The sequence below is a fragment of the Bison bison genome, unplaced genomic scaffold (assembly GCF_000754665.1).
Source record: "Bison bison bison isolate TAMUID 2011002044 unplaced genomic scaffold, Bison_UMD1.0 scf7180017864260, whole genome shotgun sequence".
Lineage (NCBI taxonomy): Eukaryota > Metazoa > Chordata > Mammalia > Artiodactyla > Bovidae > Bison > Bison bison.
Window position 1 is genome coordinate 7,529,244 of NW_011494832.1, and position 16,762 is coordinate 7,546,005.

The 16,762-nt window shown below is 34.9% G+C and overlaps 1 protein-coding gene across 1 annotated transcript in view; it reads right to left on the reverse strand.

Annotated features, from left to right (window-relative positions):
* Positions 1 to 16,762, reverse strand: part of SEMA3E (sema domain, immunoglobulin domain (Ig), short basic domain, secreted, (semaphorin) 3E) — a 277,793-nt gene that overhangs the window by 33,368 nt on the left and 227,663 nt on the right. Inside the window, exons 8-13 of the mRNA XM_010848140.1 lie at positions 16,041 to 16,155; positions 15,366 to 15,435; positions 12,004 to 12,148; positions 9,439 to 9,661; positions 6,060 to 6,151; positions 1,617 to 1,658 (exon numbers count right to left, since the gene is read on the reverse strand). Of these exons, the coding sequence (XP_010846442.1) occupies positions 1,617 to 1,658; positions 6,060 to 6,151; positions 9,439 to 9,661; positions 12,004 to 12,148; positions 15,366 to 15,435; positions 16,041 to 16,155 (687 nt within the window). The remainder of the gene's footprint in view (positions 1 to 1,616; positions 1,659 to 6,059; positions 6,152 to 9,438; positions 9,662 to 12,003; positions 12,149 to 15,365; positions 15,436 to 16,040; positions 16,156 to 16,762) is intronic.

Sequence of the window (16,762 nt, forward strand, 5' to 3'; positions counted from 1 at the left end):
CTGAGTTCTTACATTTTCACGTTCCTATGTAATCATCTCTGTGAATATTCATGTAAATAACTACAGTTACTCAGGACTGATGATAGAACACTAACACTTTGGTTTTCTCCAAGATCTGAAATACTTTTACAGACTCGTATGCCTGAAGGACAAAAGTGCTATAGTGAGGCTGACAAATGTCTTAAGTTGACTATACTTTCATTCATTATCAAAGTAGAAAGACTCTTGTCATCTAACATTGTAGATCTTTTTAAAAAGTCTACAGGACTGTCCAAAAGGAGAGTGAAAAAGTATTTTTTTTGCATTTTTAATGGAAACAATTGGCATCTAACATTATATTAGTCTTAGATGTACAACATAATTATTTGATACTTGTCTATATTGTGAAATGGTCACAATCATTCTAGTTAATCTCCCTTATCTCACACTACACATCTATAAATATTTTTTTGTGATGAAAACTTTTAAGATCTACTCTCAGAAGCTTTCAAATACGTAAAACAGTATTGTTAACTATAATCATCATGCTGTACATTACATCACCAGGACTTACCTATTTTATAACTAAAAGTTTATACATTTTAATAACCTACACTCATTTCATGTAGCCCTTGCCTCTGGCAACCACAGATCTGTTCTCTGTATCTATGAGCCTGTTTTGTTGTTGTTTTTAAACAGTTCACATATAAATGATATATTATATGGTATTTGTCTTTCTTGGACATATTTCACTTGGCATAATGCCTGCAAAATCCTTTCATGTTACTGAAAATGGCAGAATTTCCTTCTTTTGTATGGCTGACTAACACTCCATTGTGTATGTGTGTGTGTGTACATGTGTATGTGTACAATTTATTTATCCAGTCATTCATAGATGGATGCTTAGTTCATCTCCATGTCTTGGCTGTTATAAATAAACCTTAAATGAACATGGGGGTGTATGTATCTTTCTGAATTAGTGTTTTTGTTTCCTTAGGATAGATACCCAGAAGTAGAACTGCTAGATCATATGGCAGTTCTATTTTTAATTTTTTGAGTAACCTCCATACTGCTTTTCATGGTGGCTACACTAATTTACATTCCCACCAACAGTGCACATTGACATATAACATTAGAAAAGTGACACAGATATATACATGGAATGATGTGGAATAAACTGTAAGATATGTTAGTAAATAAAAAGTATAAGTAACAGAACAATAACCTCATATGTCCTTATCTGCCTTAACATAAAAGGTTACTTATAAATAAATGAGGCAATATATGTAATAGCTACTCTTAAAGTTACACCAGAAACTTGCCCCAGTAAAGTGGAAAGGAGGTTTATTTTTCATTGTACACTCTCTTGTAGTATCATTACTATGATTTTTTGCAAAAATATTAGCAAAAAAAACATGGAATAATGTTCTATTATGGTTGTACAGGTAAATCTATTCTTGTCTATTTTTCTAGAAACAGAATATGAAGAAATCTATTATCTACCTGTAAATCATTATGTATTTCTGTCAGAATAAAGCTGTAACTTGTTAACATATAAGAATACCTACCTAAGCTTTCTATCTTTTGACCTTATCTGATTCATAGAATGCACACACAGAGACACCTATAGAACTTACTCTCTTTGATGAAATCTCCATAGAAATAATAGGAACTGGATCCTGAAAAATTAAAAAAAAACTTTCATATTTAGGAATAAAAATATAGAAATATACCTTAGTATGGTTATAAATTAACTGAAATAATATTAGGTATGTGAGTGGTTCTCTGTCAAGCAGTATATAGCTTTCATTTTAGTAAATCAAAAGGAAAATACAATTAAATAAAATACAATTTCTTAAAATATCATGTAGGAAACGAGTTGCCAGTCCAGGTTCGATGCATGACGCTGGATGCTTGGGGCTGGTGTACTGGGACGGCCCAGAGGGATGGTATGGGGAGGGAGGAGGGAGGAGGGTTCGGGATGGGGAACACATGTATACCTGTGGCGGATTCATTTTGATATTTGGCAAAACTAATACAATTATGTAAAGTTTAAAAATAAAATAAAATTAGAGGAAAAAAAAAATAAAATAAAATAAAGATAGTCATATCCTGGGGAAAAAAAAAAAAAATACAATTTCTTTCAAAAAATATTTTCTAATAGTGTAGGACAAAATATAAATGAGAAAAGTAGTGAATAATCTAATTATCTTTCAGTTTGTCTCTGCATTATAATTTTTGTATTTGCATTTGAGTATTGCTCATGTTTTGGAAATCAATTATCTTTAAATAATAAAGTCAGAGTGCTATTTCTTATAAAGAAAGTTGAACCATTAGAAGGAGAACAGTTATATCTTTGAATAGGTCTTATTACCAATAAACCATGTGATCTTTAATTGTTTTAACTCAGGCCTAAATAAAATACTATGATCTTTCTTAGCTTTTTGAATGTTGAGTTTTAAGCCAAGTTTTTTACTCTTCTCTTTCACCCTTATCAAGAGGCTTTTTAGTTCCTCTTCTCTTTCTGCCATTAAGACGCTTGCTCCTTAGATGATAAAGCTATGACAAACCTAGACAGGATATTAAAAAGCAGAAAGGTTACTTTGCCAACAAAGGTCCATATAGTCAAAGCTATAACCATAGCTTTTTCTCACAGATGTGAGAGTTCTACCATAAAGAAAGCTAAGTGCCAAAGAATTGATGCTTTCAAATTATGGTGCTAGAGGACTCTTGACAGTCCCTTGGACTGCAAGGAGATCAAACCAACCAATCCTAAAAGAAATCAACACTGAATATTCATTGGAAGGACTGATGCTGAAGCTGAAGGCCCAGTACTTTGGCCACCTGATGCACACAGCTGACTCACTGGAAAAGATTCTGATAATGGGAAAGATAGAGGGCAAGAGGAGAAGGGGCAACAGAGGATGAGATGGTTGGATGGCATCACTGACTCAATGGACATGAGTTTGAGCAAACTCTGGGAGATAGTGAAGGACAGGGAAGCCAACCGTGCTGCAGTCCATGGGGTGGCAAAGAGTTGGACATGACTTAGTGACTGTACAACAACAAAACAAAATATTTTTCTGTCAATCTCCATTAATCCAGAATGCTCTGAAAAATGTGCATTATCATCAACACTGTCTTGGAACTGCACCAGAGGAAGGACAATCTACAGAGTAGTTTTGAGCACTTCTGTACAATACTTGGGGTGGTGATTAAGACAAGAATATTTCTAAGGACATCACAAACTCAGCCATTTCTGTGACTGGAGAAGTCATAGGCATGTGGGATACAATCCTGGATAATTAATGGATAATTACCCTTCAAATAGTTATTTTTTGAAAGAGAAAAATTTGATCACCTATGTTAAAATTTTAAATATTTAAAACTACAGAACGCTTTATTCACATGTTGTTTTTTAGTCACTAAGTCGTGCCGACTCTTTGAGACCCCATAGACTGTAGTCTGTCAGGCTCCTCTGTCCATGGGATTTCTCAGGCAAGAATACTGGAGTGGGTTGTCATTTCCTTCTCCAGGGAATCTTCTCAACCCAGGGATGGAAGTCACGGCTCCTGCACTGGCAGGCAGATTCTCTACTGCTGAGTCACAAGGAAAGCATATGCATGCATTTATTCATTCAAAAAACAATGTTGCTTAAGGATTTATGTGAACAAGACATTGTTATGATGAATGCCCTTAATATGAGATCTGTGAGTCCTGACATGAAATGAAATTTTATAGAGGCTCAATATGCAAAATAAACAAAAATATTGCTGCTCTGGGGATTCTCCAGTGGCTCAGCAGTAAAAGAATCCACCTGCAAGGCAGGAGATGCCAAGACATGGGGTCGATTCCTGGGTCAGGAAGATAACCTGTAGAAAGAAATGGCAATCCACTCCAGTATTCTTGCCCGGAAACTCCCATGGACAGAGAAGCCTGGAGGGCTACAGTCCATGGGGTCACACAAGAGTCAGACACAGCTGAGCGACTAAACAACAGCTGCTCTGGTTGAGATAAGAATGTCGTTAACTTTGTGTGAAGCTATGAGGAATCTAATCTGAACAGCTAAGGTGAAATATACTGTTTTCATCAAAAATATTTTTGTGCACATTTATTACATATACACAATCTTCATTATTACATATTGTGATCTTGCACATTTGCTTACTTGCTAAAACTTATTTGCAACCCCAATATCAATGCTTTTGGTATTTTGCTGCCTTTCACATGCTCAGAATGGCAAAAAAAAAAAAAAAAAAAAAATCTGAGATGCCCAAAATGTACATTCCCAGCTGAGGTTGATCAAGGTATACCCTGCCTTCTTGTTTCAACTCTCATACGGTAAACAAGTATCTTCATGTTCCATTTAGTACCATATTTTTATTTGTGTCCTTTTTGTTAATGATTTGCTGTTTAAAAGGCCCCCAAGCATAGTGTGGTGTTGGAGAAGACTCTTGAGAGTCCCTTGGACTGCAAGGAGATCCAACCAGTCCATTCTAAAGGAGATCAGCCCTGGGTGTTCTTTGGAAGGAATGATGCTAAAGCTGAAACTCCAGTACTTTGGCCACCTCATGCGAAGAGTTGACTCATTGGAAAAGACTCTGATGCTGGGAGGGATTGTGGGCAGGAGGAGAAGGGGATGACAGAGGATGAGATGGCTGGATGGCATCACCAACTCGATGGACGTGAGTTTGAGTGAACTCCGGAAGATGATGATGGACAGGGAGGCCTGGCCTGCTGCAATTCATGGGGTCGCAAAGAGTCGGACATGACTGAGCGACTGAACTAAACTAAACTGAACTAAGCATAGTGTTGAAGTGTTGTGTTCCTAAGTTCCAAAAGGCTGAAATGTGCCTTATGAAATAAATATGTGTTTTAAATAAGCCTTGTTCAGGCAGGAGTTATTAGTGGCAACCCACTCCAGTACTCTTGCCTGGATAATCCCATGGACGGAGGAACATTGTAGGCTACAGTCCATGGGGTTGCAAAGAGTCGGACATGACTGAACGACTTCACTTCACTTCAATTTTAATTAATCAACAGGATAGTCCTGGTTGGCTCAGTGGTAAAGAATCCACCTGCGGTGCAGGAGATATGGGTTGATCCCTGGGTCAGAAAGATTCTCTGGACAAGGAAATGTCAACCCACTCCAGTATTCTTGCTGGGGAAATTTCATAGACAGAGGAGTCTAGCAAGCTACAGTCCATGGGTTGGCAAAAGAGTTGGACACAACTGAGTGACTAAACAACAACAACATATACTAAATAAGGTGTCTTTAAAAAGAAACACAAATAAAACAAGTTTACATATCAATCAGCTGACAAAAATGCTGCAACTAGAGACTCTCAGGAACCTAATGTTGTATCTCCTCTTTGTTTTTCAGTTGCTCAGTCGTGTCGGATTCTCGTGACCCTATGGACTGCAGTGTGCATCTCCCCTAGGAGCAATGATTACTAATTAATTCAGTGTTCAAAGAGCAGTTATGCTATAGATGCCAAGACTTACTGTGTGTATATGGGTGTGTATGTGTGTGTGTAAAAAAGAGAGACAATATACACAACTGTTTTGTCATGCTTAATATTTCCGTTATCATTTTGCATTTTTCTTTTAGCAAATTCTCTGTGTAAACTGCATGCGATAAAAAGGCAATCTACTTATCCCACGACAATGCCAACATGTCGTGAAACCTGTGGACAGGTTCATATTGTTTCACCCGAAACAATATGAAACCTGCTGCTATTTTTTTTAATTGCTTTTATTGGTAGTATTTTGCTTAAGATGATGACTGTAATAATGATTCTAGAATTCATTTGTGGGATAAAGGTCATTTTATATCCCACTTCATATAATGAAATTCTTTTCATGATGGTAAATACTGGCCTCTTTATCTGAATAGTGAATAGTCTATGATAACCAAATAGATGTACCAGAATTATAAATCATTCTTCACTTCAGAGTACTCTGAATTTACAACATACTGATTAGGGAAAAAAACAACTGATGTAATGTTTTTCCTATTTATAATTCACTGCGATTGTCTACAATACATAAATGTTGGCTATATGTTTCACTAAAAATACCTTGAATATCTGAAGTTCTTCTAGAATTACTTCTTCCATTGATTCTGTTTCTTGGTTGTAAATCGTGATTACTTTCAGCACAATTCCATTATCTATAAGAAAATAAAAGAAGAGATAATCCAGAAGCTTTGTAACAATCTGGTTTTCAAACAATTAAAAACCATGGAAAGATTATAAATTTAAATAAGATTTGAAATCTAGATGTATAAAATATTTAATCATTGCCAGTTAAAACAATATGGCTATTTATATATTCATATTTTAAATTAGCAAAAAAAATCAATTTTGTGTACCTGGTCAAAGAATAAGACCAAATAATATATAAGTATTTTCCAACAATTTGATTCAAAAACCCAATTAAAGGTTCAGAAATCAAGATGTCTTTTGGAATTAATGAAATAGACAAATAGAAAATTATTCTAGCTTTTTCTGTGATGTATGATGAAAGAATATTTTTTACCTAAAGCTACATCCTGGTAAGAAACTATACCTTTGATCTTATGGAACCTTTCAAGCAACACACAATGGAAATCTTGACATATTGATATATAAACAGAATAAATATATTTATATTTATACATATACATTTTTCCTTCCAATTTTAATGAGACATAAATGACATATAACACTGTATAATTTTAAGGAATACAGCATAATTATTTGACCTATATACATCATGGGCTTCTCTTGTGGCTCAGCTGGTAAAGAATCCGCCTGCAATGCGGGAGACCTGGGTTCAATCTTTGGGTTGGGAAGATCCCCTGGAGAAGGGAAAGGCTACCTATTCCAGTATTCTGGCCTAGAGAATTCCATATAGTCCATGGGGTAGCAGAGTCAGACATGACTGAGCACATACATCATGAAATAATACCACAATAAGTTTAGTGAACATCCATCATACAAAGTAGCTTTTTTTCCCTTGTGATGAGAACTCTTAGGGTTTACTCTCTTAAAAAGCTTCATTATAACATACAGCACTGTTAACTATATTAGTCATGGTGTATATTATATCCTTAGTACTTATTTATCTCATAATTAAAAAGATGTATCTTTGACAACCTTCATCTAGTTCTCCCACCGCTCACCTCCAGTAACCACAAATCTTGTTATATACACTTTCAATAAAAATTTCAAGTATACCCTATAGAGAGAATGGTGTAATGAGTCCTCCTGTACTAATCATTTAGTTTATATAATTATAAATAATTTTATAAATTTATACCTACATTTTAAAATCCTACCTTGTTTTTATTATTCCTGATATTCTGAACTTGTTCTTTCCAATGAACATTTAATAAAACATGAATTTGAATGTAAGAATTTAGTATAGTGCTAGAAATAACTAGGGGGAAAAAGCACTTTGGGAGTTCTGATCCTGGGTTTCTATGGTACTTATGCAATTTCTTTAACAATTATGAAATCGTGTGTTTGGCTTAATATAATGTAATTAAAATAAACTAATAAAAATTACCAAAAGGAACAAAACTATCATATCAAGCACACATTATAAATATCCCACAATTATCATATCAAGTAAAAAGGCAAAGGGGAACTCAAATTATCAGTTTGCAACTAGTGATTTTTCAATAAGGACTACTATATATAGTACTAAAGCATGTGTCTGATAAATTTGGGGAAAAATAACTATTTTGTGGTATTATTCAAAGTTGTATTCATCACACATTCATCAAATATGTTCTTTAGTGCTGAAAAGCTGTGGTTTAATAGAATAATATCTTTAAGCTCAACATAGGTTACACGAGAGCCTAAGTATATACCTTATATATTTCTGGAATTCTCTCAAATAGCTTTGGTCAGTCTAACAAAAAAGTATTTCTGAAAACATTCTTGGATTTATATACGTGACTTCTACTTTCCAAGGCGGTGAAAAATAACATGCTTTTTTCTGTGATTAATTTTTATCAAATATTACTCTTGCTTATGGAATTCTTATTTTTTTTTTTTTTTAACTTTGTTGGATACCACTATACGTGAATTCATGGCCAGGTAATTTTAACTTTGTTAAATAAATGTGATGCTTTGTTAATCTTGAACCCACAGTGCAGAACATACTGCCTAGTCATTTCAGTCGTGTCCGACTCTTTGTGACCCCATGGACAGTAGCCCACCAGGCTCCTCTGTCCATGGGATTCTCCAGGCAAGAATACTGGAGTGGCTTGCCATTTCCTTCTCCAGCAGAACATATTACTAACCTCTTACATGAATAAAATATATCCTGCAAGAGACATCAATTTTTGGAAATCAGACAATTACCTCCTTACTTGTACCTTTGCTGTTTCAAAAAGCATGAGTGGGAAAGTTCAAGCACCAATATTAATACTATATATTAATTCCTGATCTGGGCATATGTAATGTCTTTTTAGAATATGTCAATGATTAAAGTTATATATAGTAGAACGCTTACTCTTCTAAATAGGATCTGCTATAGTAATTACTATGATGCATATATATATAAAGAAATGATAGTTTTAATGATTCTTTAAATGACTATATAATTTCAAAGTACTTGACAGAATTTGATACATATTACCCTGCATGCTAAATGATTCCAAGTTCTCCTCCATAAGCTAGATCTAATGAATGGCACTAGTTGAAATTACAGATCTATTTTACATTTTGACTTTTAGCATATTTATTATACTTTATTTTAATAATGCAGGATATTATAGCTTTAGTCTAAAATTTTATCTCCATTATGTATAACACTGGTGTTCCCTTGTGGCTCTTCTGGTAAAGAATCTGCCTGCAATGCAGGAGACCTGGGTTCGATCCTTGGGTTGGGAGAAGCCCGTGGAGAAGGGAAAGGCTACCCACTCCAGTATTCTGGCCTGGAGAATCATATGGACTGTATGGTCCATGGGTCACAGAGTCAGACACGACTGAGCGACTTTCACTTTCTTTCACTTTAATGTATAACATTTAGCTTCATTAACTTTACATGGTTGATTTCTTATGGGGCCTGATAAGCACAGTTGAGATTATAGATTTAGGTGAAATTACCTAAACTTTACCTAAAGACTGAAGCAGTGGCCCCGAGGGACTAACAGAAGAGAACCATCCTTTGTATGGCACCCTATTTCTGCTCTGAGTTCTTTTCTGGAACCAACATTGTTTATTAACATCAATTATTCATTCCTTAATGTATTCATTTTGTTTAAATGTATTAAATATTGACCATGTATCAGGAATTACAGGCTGTAACTGCCCCAAATTCTTCTCTTCCATTGCAGCGGACAGGCAGTATGTAAGAAAGCCAAATGGGTCTACAGAGGTTTTGTTGACAGGCAGGGATGTTTAATGTTATGTTACTGATTTTAAGGTTCAATTTAAATGTCTGAGTACTTTCTAATTTCATTACCTGTCCCAATGAACAAGACATCATACTGGCCATCCTCAGCTTCTACTCGATCCACTGCTATTTGTTTCAGGTTATACTTTCCATCTGTTTTCACTAGTATTGGTTTTTTATGGGCAGGCTTTATGGGCTGGTACATAAGTGGATGACTTCTAGCAAACCGGATGGCATCATCAGGATAGTCTTTGGTAGTTTCATACCTGCCTCCATTCACTTTGCTGGCACACTGAAATACAAATGGATGAGAGAATATTTATCCCGTGAAATCTAAAGAGCAAATTTATAATCAATTATAAGGAGAATTATAAAAACGGAGTATGTTCAATTAATCAACTATGTATTTAACAATATTTAGTAACCATATCTTCTTTACTACAGAAATAAAATCTGAATTAAAAATTGCATAGTGAGGCTGAATTATTTTTAAAAATGCGGCACTAGAAATAGACAGCAATGAAATCCTGAAAAATAATTAAGTATATATAGTTTGGAGATAGCACAAACATATTATGAAAATATTTTATTTTCCTGCTTCTAAAATTTGTTTTTCATGTTGCAAATTAAATTTTAAAGTAATAAATGTATTGTTCATAGCAAAACAAAAGTGACTTGTTATTGTGCTAAATCTTCCACTCAAATTAAGAATTACAACCACACAACAGCTTTCCCATTACTGACACTGATTGATGATAGTTTCAATTGTCTCACTGACTATAACAGAAATCTCTTCAAATTCCATCATTGTTAATTAAGGGAGGAAAAAAACCCCTTCTCTATTCTAATGTAATTTGTATGAATGTATATTATTTTTGTATGAATCAGAGACAATAACTTGAAAAAACCAGAAATACTTGCTATAACACGTCTCAATTCTTAAAATCACTGACTCTAAAAATAAATGTTCAGCAGTACCTAAGCTACTTCTTGGAATACCTATCACTGTGTTGATGCATGCTTGCTATTTAGTGCTCCCTCATTTCACACATTTTCTTCTAGCACCAGCAGGAATTGTAACGGTGACCTTGATAAAAATTTTCCACTTTAGAGTATAAACACAGTAGTTTATTAATCATTCTGCAAAGAGGGCATTTTTAATGGTTTGTTTTAAAATCTGGGGCCATATTTCTTAATTTGGCATGAATATTTCACGTGAGTGTACTTTCATGCTATATAATTGGAAACATTCTAGACCAGCCTGGAAGCAGTTCAGTAACCAGTCACTTCCTCTAAATCTCCTTTAATATCATGTGGTTTCAAGAAGCATTTCCAGCAAAGCCACAGAAGTGGGTTTTCTCCATTTAAATTGTAATTTCAATCAATAGAGTGAAATAAAATATACTTTATGTCTTATTGGAAGTAATAATTTTAACCTAGTGAGAGAGAGTGATTGAAATGGTAAAGCCTTACACTTGTTAACTGAGATAAGGTTTGTTTCCACTTTGAATTGTAGCTCTGCAAAAATGATTTCTACTGACTTGCAAGTACTTATGGAATCAGCATAGTGATGGGTTTTCACTAGCTGCTCATAATGGTGTAGACCGACTTGCATGACAAGTTTGTTCTCCATGAACAGCAGATACAATGATGCTACCTTTTCCCAACCTAATTGTGTACAGGACACATAGTACAAAATCCTCCTCCTCATTATTATCATCATGTGTGCAATTAAACGGAGAAAGCAATGGCACCCCACTCCAGAACTCTTGCCTGGAAAATCCCATGGACGGAGGAGCCTGGTGGGCTGCAGTCCATGGGGTTGCTAGGAGTCGGACATGACTGAGTGACTTCACTTTCACTTTTCACTTTCATGCATTGGAGAAGGAAATGGCAACCCACTCCAGTGTTCTTGCCTGGAGAATCCCAGGGACTGGGGAGCCTGGTGGGCTGCCATCTATGGAGTCACACATGTCGGACATGACTGAAGTGACTTAGCAGCAGCAGCAGCAGCAGTGCAATTAAAAGCACAGTTTGAATGGCTAGTTAGGGAGAATCTTGGTAGCACCAGTTAAGAGGCAAATGGTGGAACTTCCTCTTGGCAAATGGGTTGCTTAGTATTATGAAGAGCCAGAGAAATAGCTTCCTCTCAATATGCTTAAGTGAGAAGCTGAGAAAAAGTCTGGTCTAGGGAACTGAAAACCTGACCCAATTATCAGAATATATAATAACGATATGGTGACATTCTCTTGCTTGGAAACCACTTGTGGCACTAATTCTTCTAAAGAGGCTGAGAGGAATACAATGCTCATTTTATTGATGTTTCTGTATTCACCAGTACCTCTAAAAATAAAAATTTAGAGTCAAATAGATAGCCAAAATGTCAACAATAATATATATTTTATAATGCTAAGATGTATCTATTTTAGATTACATTCTTTTCATTAAATAACAAGCATACATCTAGATATAAGAAGTAATATTTCTTTACCATGCAAGTAACCAAGCAGATTTTTAGTTGTGGGATTTCTTAACTGATTCATGCAAATTTAATAAAGCATCTGAACAACAAACAGAATATTACTAAAAAAGCTTTTCAAAAATAATAATACTTTGTTAAATGCCTAAACTTACAGATCCAGGTCTTGGATAAGGTACTTTTCCTTCATAGAGTGACCAGTGGTACTCAGGTCCTTCCTTATGTGCATATGGTCCATTAAAGGCTGCCCGGATGCTAGACATGTGATAAACACATATAGCATGGCCTCTAAATATATTACTGGGGAAAAAAGAGATAATTACTATTCTGGAATAGACTAGGAGGTCACCTAGTCAAATCCTACAGAAAACCTAGATAAGGAGGAAGTCTTTTGGGTGAAAGAGTTGTAATCTCTTAGGTATAAGACATCTAGCGATATTATCTACTACAATATTCCAAGTATTCAAACTCCAAACTTATAGTTTTTTGCCTATTTATTAGAGCAAATTAAAAATGACATTGTTAGAATCACAAAAGCAGTCATGTCATTTTATTTTTTTTCCAGTTGAATCTTAAAATTGTAATTGAACTATAATTGATTTACAATGCTGTGTTAGTTTTAGGTGAACTACACACACACACACACACATATGTAAATATATCCATTTGTGTTTTACATGTCTTATTAAGGAAGATTTCGTCTTAATATTTTTAAAGATTCATTACCCAGTTGAGGACGGTTTTATCTCCTTGCATCTCTTTCAGGTATACTGTGTTTTTCTTCTTGCCATGCTATTAATACTGTTGTAAATTTTATTCAAATTGTATATTTTTCTTAGCGTATATGATTTGGAGAATGATTTAAAGTCTAAAGAGAATTAGGGGCTTTGTTCCATTCTTGAGCTTGGCCGTCACACAAACATTGATTGGCTTACTGTACACTACCCCCTCCAGGTCACTGAAAACAGTGTTACAGTGGCAAGATGACTGGGCTGCACCAGATTAATTTTGAGAAAAAGACTTAAATTACGCAAAACTCAGATTCCTTACCTGAAGAACTAGAAGAAGTTGAAATTATTTTCTTGATAAAAATTTCTACTTATCTTGGATAAAGACAGCATTTGAGATTTCTTTATAAAATAAAGCTACATCAACTTTTATTGTGAGTATTTAAAATAAGATTCTGTGAAAGAACATTTTAAAATTATTTGTATTAAAGATTAGGCCACATTTATTAATTTGGCATAATCTGAATGAAGTCTAACACTTCCCTAGCCTCCTTATTGTAAGAATTAAAATAATTAGATTGTGAAAGTGCTCTGCAAAATGCAAAGTTTTTTAAAAGTATAACATTTCCTACATTATAAGACACCTGTAGAACAGCAGTTATGTTACTGTCTAAGGACATCAGTTCACACATTTTATAACACACATTGAAGCAATTGGAAATGCCTGCAACAGTGAGAAAACCAGAGATAGTCTTTCAACTAACATGGCAGTAAACCTTTGATCACGATGCCATGATATCAACCTTTACGTCAGGTAACACCTGGGAAGCCTTTCCTCAAAATTATGCATAAATCAAACAGCCAAAATTGAAATTATGGAAGAAAATAATGCTCTGTGTTTGAAGTCTCAGACAGATCAATTATGCTATCATTTATGAAAACAGCTTATAAGCTGATCATTCTAACTCATTGAAAAATCTATACTGACTATTCTGTAGCTTATATTTACCATAAAATGCCGTGGAATTATCATGCAATGTACAAATTCTTCACTAGCATAAAAGAGAAGATGAAGTGTAAAAAAAGTTTGGGATTTTCCATGGACTGTGATAACTATCAATCTTCATTAACTACTTCTTCATGCATCAAGGAATAATTGATAGCAAAATTGTCTCCATGTTTCTGTGCTAAAGAAAAGGTCCCCTTAGGACAGCAGGATGCTCATCCAAAGAGTTTTATTATTTTTTTTTCAAAGTGAGAATAAGAAATTACCTGCTGAAAAACTAAACAAAAACTTAATGCAACACCTAGGTGGGGGGACAGGGGAGATGAGCTGGGAGACTGAGATTGGTAAATATACACTATTTATATACAAAATAGAGATGAAAACAGACTTGTTCAGCACAGGAAACTCTACACAGTGCTCTGTGGTGATCTAAATGGGAAAGAAACTTAAAAAAGAGGGGATCTATGTATACATATAACTAACTCACTTTGCTGTACAGTTGTTATTGTTTAGTTGCTAAGTTGTGTCCAACTCTTTTGTGATCCCAGGCTCCACTGTCTATGGGATTTCCCAGACAAGAATACTGGAGTGGCTTGCCATTTCCTTCTTCAGGGGATCTTCCCAATTCAGGGATAGAACCCATGTCACCTGCATTGGCAGGTAGACTTTTTTAAACCACTGACCCACCTGGGAAACCCTTGCTAGACAGTAGAAACTAACAAAGTATTGTAAGGCAATTATATGCCAATAAAAATTAATTAAAAAATTTTATGGAGAGATCCTAAGCAAACAAAGTATACATGACAACATAAAAGTTTAAGGCCAATGTAAAGCAAACAAGAAACTGAGTAATATTTTTCTATCACCATCAAGAGAATTGAAGTATATTCTTTATTTCTCATTTTAACCATCTCATCTCCACTCTGATTTATTTGGAAAGACACTCAGGGAATTATATATATAAACTTTCAACTCAAACTGATTCTAATAACATATTTTCATTCATGTATCAGACACATTAAATGATCTTTGATTCATTTTTCCAGCACTCTTCAATGGATACATAACACAAAAACATAAAAATATCAGATCGTAAGTCCTAAACTTGAGTAGTTTATTTACATTTAAAACATGGAGGGCAAATCAGAAATGTGTGTTCTCTAAGAATCCACACAGGGGCAACCAGAGTAGAGGAAGTGAGCCAAGTGCTCTGTGATTAAGGAATCAAGGAGTGTTTCATGAAGATGGTAATTGACAAGTACTGGAAGAAAAAGTAGATAAAGCAAACCATAGTGATGGGAAAACCAGACGCTGGGATTCTTGTCAAAAGCAGAGTTTGAGGGAACTTAGAGGGAAAACTTCCAATCTTAAGTGGGGAATAGTGGATAGAAAGACTTGAAAGCCTGACCCAGACAACTGTATACGATAACTGAAAGAATAATCCTAGACTTTATAGCATGGAACTATAAAACAAGCATGCAAACACAAAAGTGTATAGGAAAAAAAATATCATTCTGTTGTAGATCGGGGGTGAAGAGCTTAGGATACTGAGCAGAGGAGGATGCTAGTACTTTAAACAAAAAGAAATATGGATTTGGATTGAGATTGTGGTTTTAAAAAAGTACAACTGCAAATACAGAAGAATGAAGGGAAATTGGTGACTTACAAAGTATAGAAAGTGAGAATAACAGATTGGTCAAGTGTATTTTCAATTACATCCACAGAGAAGGGATGAGGCATCTCTTGTTTCATGATACTTTGACTAACCATATAAATTTCTTACCTGGTAGTGTTAAAGAGTCCAAATATCACTGGATTCTTATGATCTCTGGTATGCAGCAAGAACACATCCTCTGAAACATTAAAGATCATTGCATTAACTTAATATGTTTAGCCCTCAAGGCATGTGAAGAAAATATAGTGACATAAAGTAGTTTAGAACCCATGATATATTTTAAGATATATCTTATATATAAGATTATATATATATTGTATATATAATATGATATATATTATATAATATGATATACATATGATATGATATGTATATGATATATATGATGTATAATATGATATACATTTCCATATACAGTTAAGCAACCATGACCAAATCACAACATAGTGAGATGGATGAACTGCTGAGGATGACTTTGAGCTGGGCCTGAAGGAAGGAGCCAGAGGTGCTGACTCTAAACTAAAAGGAGGGGTCTTTTTGCTTTTGGAACTCCTTAGCCCCAACTCATGGACCCGGCTGAGATGAGAATAAAAACTTGCTCTAAGTTAGAAGTCAATGACTGTGGAAAGCAAGTTACCTATGCATGTTAAAAACAGTGAGCATATATATATATATATATATATATATAAAAGAAACATATATATCCAAAAAAAGAAGCATATATATATAAAAAAGAAGCATATATATCAAAGAGGAAGATTTAACTCTCCTAATAATATTTACCTAATTCATCAAAATATGTATCAATCCCATTCATGCCTGGTACTGAGCAAACCAGTCTAGCTTTCAGGAAAGTGCTCCACTTATTCACTAGTATTCTCTGTCCTCCCATATCATTCTGTGAAAAACAAAAAGCAGGTAAATGGGGACCCAGAGAACTTTTACCAGCAATGGATTTTGTATCATTAAACATGAAGATGGCAAGAGTTATACCTTTTTTACTTAATTAGAAATTCTGGTACACTCCTCAAACAATATTAAAGATGCAATTCCTCATAAACCTTTTCTTTTTTTTAGGTTCACACATGCTGCCTGGTCAGCGTGCTTTCACAATGGCCCAGTAAACACGGTTTCCAGGTATCAAACAATGTTAGTTGAGTAGGTGACCCCAAATAAATAGTGACTTTTATGATACAGTAACTTCTATTATTTGGAGAAGGCAATGGCAACCCACTCCAGTACTCTTGCCTGGAAAATCCCATGGACGGAGGAGCCTCGTGGGCTGCAGTCCATGGAGTCACTAGGAGTTGGACATAACTGAGCAACTTCACTTTCACTTTCCACTTTCATGCATTGGAGAAGGAAATGGCAACCCACTCCAGTGTTCTTGCCTGGAGAATCCCAGGGACGGGGGAGCCTGGTAGGCTGCCGTTTTTGGGGTCGCACAGAGTCGGACACGACTGAAGCGACTTAGCAGCAGCAGCAGCAACTTTTACTATTATTTT